General features: G+C 59.2%; 1 protein-coding gene across 1 annotated transcript in view; it reads left to right on the top strand.

The window, feature by feature from the left end:
- The first annotated feature begins 2,296 nt into the window (after positions 1-2,296).
- The window catches only part of TNFAIP2 (tumor necrosis factor, alpha-induced protein 2), a 9,371-nt gene continuing 2,302 nt past the window's right edge, over positions 2,297-9,365 (top strand). The window contains exons 1-8 of the mRNA XM_006839542.1: positions 2,297-2,642; positions 2,901-3,531; positions 5,694-5,808; positions 6,180-6,302; positions 6,511-6,611; positions 7,108-7,206; positions 8,016-8,139; positions 8,970-9,092. Of these exons, the coding sequence (XP_006839605.1) occupies positions 2,297-2,642; positions 2,901-3,531; positions 5,694-5,808; positions 6,180-6,302; positions 6,511-6,611; positions 7,108-7,206; positions 8,016-8,139; positions 8,970-9,092 (1,662 nt within the window). The remainder of the gene's footprint in view (positions 2,643-2,900; positions 3,532-5,693; positions 5,809-6,179; positions 6,303-6,510; positions 6,612-7,107; positions 7,207-8,015; positions 8,140-8,969; positions 9,093-9,365) is intronic.

The following is a 9,365-nucleotide window of genomic DNA, read 5'->3' on the forward strand; positions in this document are numbered from 1 at the left end:
AGGGCGTGCTCGCGGCGGAGGTAACCGGGGAGCCAGACTTTCCCGCTAGGGAAACGTGGGGTTTGGAACCCCCAGCCAAGGGCTCTGTCCTGAGAAAGGCAAGGGGAAGGGTTGTGGGGACAAGGAACGGGGGTCTCCCTTCCATTGGACAGTAGGAAGGCAGGGAGCCTAGGGCCTGACTCTTGGCTGTGTGGCCTAGCCCACGTCACTTCCCTTCCTTTTCCTGGACCTGGGGTCCCGGTCTGGAAGCCGGTGCGCCCACCCTATCCTGCCCAAGAGAGAAGGAGTCAGACACACTGCTTTGTGATAGGTTGCGGACTTCAGCGCTGACTTGGGAGGGGTGAGGGTGTGTGAGTGAGCCTGAGGACTCGCTGGGGAGGGGGAGGCTTGGTAAAGGCCCCAATGTTGGGGACCACACTTTGTGTCTTTGAGTACTCTTCTTGTCAGTGTCTCCTCTGCCCTCTGGGATGCACTAAGGGCTGGGCATATGCCTGCCACTAGGCTGTGTGGTGTTGTCACATCCTCTCTGCAGCACTGTGAAGTGGATGCCCTGTTTCCATGTCCCAGATGCAGAAACTGAGGCCTGGGAGGGAAGTGATGTGCTCTGTATACAGTGGTACAGCCCAGTTCACCACACCAGCTGCCTTGGGGCAAGGCCAGAATTCTGTGACTTTGTAGAGTGGAGACAGTTTGCAGTGCTAGGGACCTGTGGGAGCCCGGTCTGTGTGGGGACAAGGAGCTGTATCTTACTGAAAAGTGGGGGATAGTGATTGCTTCCATGGACCAGGTGGCTAGGGCAGCCCTACCCCAGGAGGAGGGCAGAGGTGAAGCCTGGCTGCCTAGGGTGAGCCTGAGCAGTCTCCGGCCAGCCCAGCTCTGGTGGAGACTTGGCCTGAGAGGAGACAGGATGGGAGAGGAAGCTAACTGGGCAGTGAGAAGGCAGGACAGAGGTGGCAGGTGGCCCCAGAGAACTTGTTCCATCCTCAAATGGGACTCTTGGTCCAAATGGTTCAGGGAAGGCAGCTGATGCCCAGGAGTTCAGGGATCCATTCAGGCTACCTGGTGAGGTGAGAAACCTAGGTTCCATGTCCCCCACGTGGCTCTGGCCTGGGAGAATGTGACAGGGTGGTCTGAGCTGTGGGAAGAGCCAGACAGGCTTCTTGTGTGCCTGAAGCAAGCCTCCCACCCCTTCCTCGGTTTCCCCATGTGAATGATGCCTCGTTCCAACCACCTCACAGGGCAGTGACAGGAATTAAGAAAAGTCACTGTCAGGCAGGTGGCACCAGCGTTATGGGTCACCCCAGTTCCCAGGGAAACCCAGACCTGCGAGGTTCCTCTTCAGGGGTTCAGCTTGCAGTGGGGTACCTGGACGCAGTTGCAGAGTTGGGCTCAGAAGCTGGTGACCCAAGTTCTGAGTCCAAGGTGTTGGCCATAGGGATATGTTAAACCTCTCTGGGCACTTTTGTCAGATGAGGAAAATAACACCCCTCCCACTGGGATTGAGGTGGAGATGGGATGGGCACCCCGGAAGGATACCAAAAGCAGAAGTTTTTGTTGACATAATGACATGACCCACTGGGAGCAGGCTTTGCAGCCCCAAGTTGCTGTGTGTCCTGGGCTTCACTAAGCCTCTTGTCCCACATGAAAGAGTCTCTAGAACCTCTTCCTATCCTTGGAAAATTGATCCTGATTGACCCATTTGAAGAAATGCTGTGGTTTTTATAGCCCTGGGCCCTGAAGTTGGAATGGGAGTCAGGCTCTGCTCCTCTCATGGTCCTAGGGGAGCAGACCTCCAACACCTCACAGCTAGACATGACAAGATAAGAGTGAGGTGGGCTGGATAGGAGGGGGCCTGGGTTCCCACTCCAGCCTGGCCCCTGTGACCCTGGCATGGCCTAGGTCTCTTTGCACAGGGTCTGCTGGAATCCAGCAGAGCGACTTACATCCCAGTTTCCCCTCTCCCTGCCCAGAGGGTGGGCTGTCAAGGAAAGACTGACCAATTCTCTGAGAGACCCTGTTGTCTGGGAGGCGAGGTGTCCCTGGCCTCTTCTCCACTTTAGATGTTAGTCTCAGCAGGACCTGGGACCTGAAAGCAGAGCTGTAGGTGGCCAGACATCATGACCTGCAAGGGAGTTCGTTGCTGGTGCTCATCTGGGCCATTGTATTGGGGAAACCAGGCCCAGCATGCTCAGTACTGCCACATATTATTCTCTCAGACCTGAGAGCTGAGCCAGGGCCTGTCCACTGTGGCCACTGATCTCTTCCTTCATCCCACCTGCAGGTCTGAATCAGGGTGATGCTGAAGATGATGACATTCTTCCAGGGCCTCCCAGTCGAGCGGGCTGTGCCAGGGGCTCTCAACTTCCTCGGGAGCCCTCCGAAGGTGCCCTCCATGTCAGAGGGGGATTCTGAGACCTCCATGTCAGAAGCATCCTCTGAAGACCTGGTGCCAGTCCTGGAGATGGGGACAGCTCCAGACAGGCATGAGGAGGAGACTTCGAAGAAGGAGAAAAAGTCTAAGGGGGGGCTGATGAAGGTGCTCCAAGTCTTGACGGGAAAGAAGAATAAAAGCCAGCCAAGCACCGTGGAACCAGATGTGAAGGCCAAGACCAGCCCTGGGCTCGATGCTCCGCTGCCCACAGGTGGGCTGGGATCCAGGTGGGGTTGGGGCCTGGGTCAGAGCTAGTCCAGGACCTGGGAGGGAGGTCTGGCTTATCAGAGTGCACCCCAGTGGACAACAAGGTCTGGGAGTGGGCCAAACCAGAGCATCTGCCCTGTTTGGCACTCTTGGGACAATCCACTTCATCCTCTGGGTCTCAGCCTCCGTTGTGTGGGAGACCCTGGAGGTGACACCACTTTAGAAGTCTGTCCCTGTCGCTAACTTGCTGCTCTGCCCGCAGTGGAAGAGCTGAAGGCAGACCTAGACCTCGGGCGGCTGGAGGCCTCAGGGCCACTGCTGGCTCTGGAGCGGGAGCTGCTGGTGGCCGCGGCGGCGGGTGGCATGAGCCAGGAGGAGCTGGTGCAGCGCCAGAGCAAAGTGGAGGCGCTGTACATACTGCTGAGGGACCTGGCGCTGGGCGTGCTGTGGCGGCCCCTGGAGGTGGCCCCCGAGCGGCTGCGCCAGGCGCTGGCCATAGTGTCCGAGCAGGAGCTCGAGGACCGCCGGGCGGCGGCGGGGTCCGAGGACTCGGTGCTGGCGCCCACGCGACCGCGGCGCTGGCTGCAGCTGTGGCGGCGCGGCGTGGCGCAGGTGGCCGAGGAGCGGTTGGGCGGGCAGCCGGCGGCGGGCGCCGAGGGCCTCTCGGAGGCGGAGCGCGCCTTCCTGCACCTGGGCCGCACCATGAAGGAGGACCTGGAGGCCGTGGTGGAGCTGCTGCTGCCAGTCTTCCCCGCCGAGTTCCACGTGGTGGCGGCCTACGCCGAGAGCTACCATGAGCACTTCGCCGCCCAGCTGGCCGCCATGGCGCAGTTCGAGTTGTGTGAGCGCGACACCTACATGCTGCTGGTCTGGGTGCAAAATCTCTACCCCAAGTAAGAGCCAGGGCGCACGAGGGGGCAGAGGGGTTGAGTGTAGGGGCGGGGACTGGATGTGCGGAACTTGGTTCCCATGGGGCAGGGCTGCAGGAAGCCATTAAAAGGATTGAGTTTAGGGGCGGGTCTGGGCTCAAGGGCCGAGATCTGAGCAAGTGGATCACTATTCTTAATGTGCCTGGGAGACAGAGGGGGATTCAAGCTGTAGGGAGCCTGGAAAGGCGCTGAGGATACGGGCAGGGCCTGAGTTCATAGTCTGGACTGGTCATGCAAGGAGAGGACCCAGGAGGACCTGGGTTGCTAACTGTTGTCCAGATAACTCGGTGCTTATCAAGGGTTGAGTGCAGGGGACTGGGCTGTGTCCACAGGCAGAGCCTGGACTTCAAAGGGGTGAGCCCTGGGTGAACTGGGCAGGATCCAAGCGAGGCCTGGATTTAGGGGCAATGCCTGGGATGTTTGCTTTACTCTTGGAATCCCTAATTTCCCTGACTTCAGACAGGTACTCAGCCATGTTCAGCAGTTGGGGAGGCTGAGGCACAGAGAATGGCAGGGGCCTCTCCTTCATTCCATGAGTACTTCCTAAATAGTAGTGGCTTTAGACAGGCACCTGCCTTATCCTGGGAGAGTTCACAGGGGTGTAAAGGAGCCAGACAGGAGACGAGAGGGCAGGCCTAGAAGAAGTAGAGAAAGGAAGGCCTGTGAAAAGGCCTGGGGCTGGTCCTCAGGGGATTCTGGGAGCTGTACAGGACTTATGTTGGTGTTAAGTGTCTTTGAATCGGTTCCAACTCATAGCACTGCACCACAAGGTCGGTGGTTCAAACCCAGCCAGTGTACTCCTTGGAAACCCTATACAGGATCGCTATGAGTCGGAACCAACTCAACGACACTTAACAACAAAAGTAGGGTGTCCCAGGAGCAGCTGGTGGGTTTGAACTGCCAACCTTTCAGTCCAGTGCTTATCCTACTGCGTTACACCAGGACTTGTAGGTGTTTCAGTTTATCCAATCAGAAGAGCAATCGGGTGGGTAGGACCAGGTGGTCTCTTAGAAAGATCCCTGCTGTACAGGATGGTTCAGTGAGCCCTCAAAGGCTGGAATGCCTTGGTGGAGGTGGTGTTACCAGTGGAGGTCACTGGGGACCCTAGCTAATTACATGCTAGATGATTTATCCAGCCTCAGGGATTTTGGAGCTTAGAGTCTGGAGAGGTAGCCGACTAAGCAGTATCTGAGCATTTTGGACACACTGCTTAATGCCATGGAATCAGCTGGCGCTGATGGTCAGCTTCTGGTAGGAGGGCCCGAGGAAGGGCCAGCAGGGGCAGTGGGTGGGGAGTCCACTGGCACAGGGAAATCTGGTCCCAAGCAGGAGATGGGGGACACGGCCCAGCCCTGGGCAATTTCCTTCTTGCTTCTCCTGACTCACTAGGAAGTGTTGGGCATCTGGTCTTCTGCCTTTCTGTCCCTGTGACCTCAGAGTCTCCTGGCCCTGAGCCTGTGGGACTGAGGCTGAGCTGGACATGAAACCAAACCCTAGAGGCCAGCGTCCAGGGAAGGATTGTCAAGGCCAGTGTGGCCAGTAGTGTGGGAGCAAGGGGACACCCTACAGCCAGGGCACAGAGAGGACAGTACTTAACCCTCGGGGCAGACAGGGCTCTCAGGAAGTACAGGGCTGGGTGGGTCCCCTGGGAGCTCTGGGACCCTGCAGAGGCGCCACCAGAGTGAGTCTAGACGGCCCAGCTTCCTGGCTCAGGGCTGGTGGGTCACTGGGGTCATCAGTGTGGAGCCCAGTGCTAGGGGTGGGAGGTGGGAGCTGGGCTTCCTCTCCAGGAGAGGGCAAGTCACGCCTTTTCACAGGTGGCCCTGGCTGCTGCTGGGTGGAGGGATTACTGAGGGTTAGGGCTGAGGCAAGGAGACCAGTCAGGAGGCCTGGCATGGGAATAGGGAACCAGAGTGCCGCAAAATGGAGTTATTTCAGGAGACCCTTAGAGAAGGAGTGGAGGGGACTAAGAGACAAAGGAAGGTGAAGCCCCAGGTTTGGCCTGAGCCAGGTTGGGCAGATGGGGAAGAGGGGTCGAGCTCTAGGTCTGCTGGACTTGCTGGGCTTGGGTGGGGGCTCTATTTGAGGGACAGTGCCTGCAACCCAGTTCTTCCCTCTGCCCACAGTGACATCATCAGTAGCCCCAAGCTGGCAGCTGAACTGCAGGATGTCAGATTGGGGAGTCTCCTGCCCCCCAGGCAGATCCGGCTGCTGGAGGCCACATTCCTGTCTAATGAGGCGGTGAGTCCAGATGGGGCCTAAGCTGGAACTGTGGGAAGGAAATGCAGGGGAGGCTCAGAGACAGGTGGGCTGTGGACAGTGGACAGACAAACAGCCAGGCAGAGGGCTGTAAAGGTTTAGTCAAGGTCCCAGGACTTGGTAACTGGGCCCCAGTCGGCAGGATGAGGAGGGACCCAGGCTCAGTCTCTAAGGGTTCATTCCTCAGCTGTCATCTTGAGCTAGGTGGGGGCATCTCTAGGGGATGGAGCATTTGGGACAGGGAGGGAGCAGAGGAGAGAGGCAGGTGTCCATAGGGGAAGGTCCAGGAAACTGGCTCTGAGCCACCTGGGAGACCAGTTCCCTGACCAGCCTGCCTCCACCCCCACTCCCAGGCCAATGTGAAGGAGCTGATGGGCCGGGCCCTGGAACTGGAAGCCCAGCGCTGGGTCCAGGACGTGCCCCCTCAGAAGCTGAACGGTCACTGTCACAGCGAGCTGGCCATTGATGTCATGCAGGTACCACGGTCTGTCCTGCCCTCCTCCCCCATGTGAGGTGCACATGCAGCCCAGGCCTGTGGAATCCTGTCGTGGGGGGCAGAGTTCCCCTACTCTGAGTGCCTGTAATGTGCCCCCTCCAGTACCTCCAGGTGCTCCAGTGTGCCCCCTGCCCACCCCACCCCTGCCTCAGTCCTGCCCTGCTGGACTTACCCTCTGCCCTCCGTAGATTGTCTCCCAGGGCCAGACCAAGGCGGAGGGCATCACCGCTGACCTGGGCATGCAGATTAAGCAGGTGCTGCTGATGGAGCTGGCTGGATTCTTCAGGAGGTGGGTGCATGCTTGTGAGTGTGTATATGTGGCGGGGGTCTCTGCAGCTGGGACCCCTCCTTTGTGTTCCAGGTGAAGATCCAAGCTAGATCAGCCCCACCTCCCTGGCCCTAGGGTGTCTGTGTCTGTCTCCCCCTGCCCACTCCCTCCTGGGCACTGACACTGGGTGACCTAGCTCCTCCCCTCCACCTGAACCTCCCTGTCCCCCCACTAACTCTCAGGCCCACTCCCAGGAGAGCTGCCTCCAGCTACAAAGAGGACTTGCCCGTGGGAGTAGGAGCCGACCCTCTTCATGTCCCAGGACACTCTGAGCTCCCCCTGCTCTCCTGAACCCACCCCACCCCACCCCAGTCTTCCAGGTGGGAGGGGCCTGTGGACAGGTGGGGCAGCAGAGCCAGGTGGTGGGAACTGAGAGAAGGGGGAAGCCTCTAGCCCAGGGCAGCTGAGGGCGTTGGGGTGCTGGGCTGGTCCTAAGGTGCTTCTGCCGGTTCTGCAGCTACCAGCGTGCCTTTGATGAATTTCTAGAGAGATGCAAACAGACAAAAAATTACAAGGCCAATGTCATTGCCAACATCAACAACTGCCTGTCCTTCCGGTAAGGGTGGTGACCAGCCGGAGCCTACCTGGGAAGAGAAAGGGTGGCTGGGAGGTGGAGGTGAGGGTGTGGGGTGGAGCTGGGTGGTGGAGGGGTGGGTGTGGGGTAGGGGCTGGGAGGTGGAGGTGAGGGTTCAGGGTGCGGCTGGGCGGTGGAGGAGCGGGAATAGGGTGAGGGCGGGGAGGTAGAGGGGAGGAGGGCGCAGGGTGGGAGCTGGAAGGTGGAGGTGAGGGTTCAGGGTGAGGCTGGGCAGTGGAGAGGAGGGTGCAGGGTGGAGGTTGGGAGGTGGAGGGGTGGTTGTGGGGTGGGGGCTGAGAGACAGTGTGGAGGGTGTGAGATGGGGCCTGGGAGGTGAAAGAAGGGGGGACAGGGTGGCGGCTGGGAGGTGGAGGGCAGGGTTAGGGTGGGTGCAGGGTTGGGGGCTGGGAGGTGGAGGGCAGGGTTATGGTGGGTGTGGGGAAGGCGCAGGCTGAGGGCTGGCAGGTGGGGCAGCTGGTGCACTGCCATCTATCCAGGGTTGTGCCTCAAGTCCTTATGCAAATGCTCCCCTGTTGACTGCCTCTACCCCTGCAACGCCCCTGCAAAGTGAATCCAGTAATCACATCCACTCAGCTGGGGAGCAAACCTGGGGTGGGGGAGAGGCTTGGGAGGTCAGCCTGAGCCCTGCCCCGGAAGTGCATGGATGGATGATCCACAGGGCATGGGAGTGCAGGAAATGGTTTGGCCTGATTCATCTGGGACTAGCTGTATCCCTGAGGGTGGGGCTAGAGGCTGGAGACAAGGCTGGTGTCACCTCTGTCCCCTTCCAGGATGTCTGTGGAGCAGAGGTGGCATGCACCCCAGGACACCCACAGCCACGTGCTCGGCCCCCTGGATGAGCTCAAGGCTCGGGGCTTTGACTCCTTACTCCAGAGCCTCTTTCTGGACCTGAAGGTATCTAGAGTCTTCTCCCTTTGGTGGGGCTGGGAGGGTGGGTGGATGATCCAGAGGGGAAGCCGGATGGGAAAGGCAGGGTCCTGGGCTGTGGAAGTTGACCCCATTTGTGAGGCTGGTGACCCTGGGAGATGAACGCCACAAAGGGCTCTTGACCTCACTGAGCATCTGTGCAGGATTGCCCAGGGCTGGGAGAGTGAGGGCTATGATTTTTATGGGGGAAGTTTCTGAGCCTAGTCAAGTCCCCTGCCCACCTTCTGCCACCATGCCTGCTCCCCCATGAGGTGTTCTCTGTCACTGGCAGCTCCGTGCCACACTGTGGTGAGCCAGGAGTTTGTAGAAACCCCTCAGATCTTTTTGCAGAGGGCTGAGGTAGGGTCCCCAAAAGGAAGAGGAGGGGGTTCCTTGTGCACATGCACTGGGTGTTCATTTTGTCCTCAGTATCCACGGTGAGAGTCTATGGGCAGCTTGCTGCCCAAACTGTGGTCATCCTGGATGACTTGGCACCATGCCACACAGACCCAGCCAAGCATATGGCCTTGTTTATGCAGGAATTTATTTATGTAAGGGGGATGCTTGGAAGAGGGACTCACGGCAGGCAAAAGGCTGTCCCAAGCTCTGTGCCCAGCTGGGGCCCTGGGATTGGGTACATAGACCCCGCCTCCACTTCCTGTCTTGGAACAGGGTCTAGAATTCCCCTGGGCCCCTGGGAGTCCTGAGTTCTCAGTCTGGCCAGCCCCCACCTCTGGTTGGGTGTCTGGGAGAGGGACTGGCGCTCATGTCTGTGTGAGAGCCTCCGCTGGTCAGACATCCTGCCGCTCTTGTCACAGCCGTTGTTCAAGAGGTTCTCGCAGACTCGCTGGGCGGCCCCAGAGGAGCTCCTGGAGGAAATCCTGGCCACTGTGGCTCAGAGGCTGCCTGAGTTTTCAGGGCTGCAGGAGTGCTTCCGGGAGGTGAGGAGGCACTGACTGGATGGGCGGGCATGGACACGTGGTCACACACACAGGCAGATCACATGTGCACACAGGAACCGGACTGCTGGCTGGGTATGGGGACACATAGTCACACACACAGGCAGACCACATGTCACACGGGAACTGGGCTGGTGGCTGGGCATGGACACACAGTCACACACAGGCAGATCACATGTGCACACAGGTACCAGGCCGGTGGCTGGCCATGGGAACACACAGTCACACACACAGGCAGATCACATGTGCACACAA

Source organism: Chrysochloris asiatica, unplaced genomic scaffold (assembly GCF_000296735.1).
Source record: "Chrysochloris asiatica unplaced genomic scaffold, ChrAsi1.0 scaffold00025, whole genome shotgun sequence".
NCBI lineage: Eukaryota > Metazoa > Chordata > Mammalia > Afrosoricida > Chrysochloridae > Chrysochloris > Chrysochloris asiatica.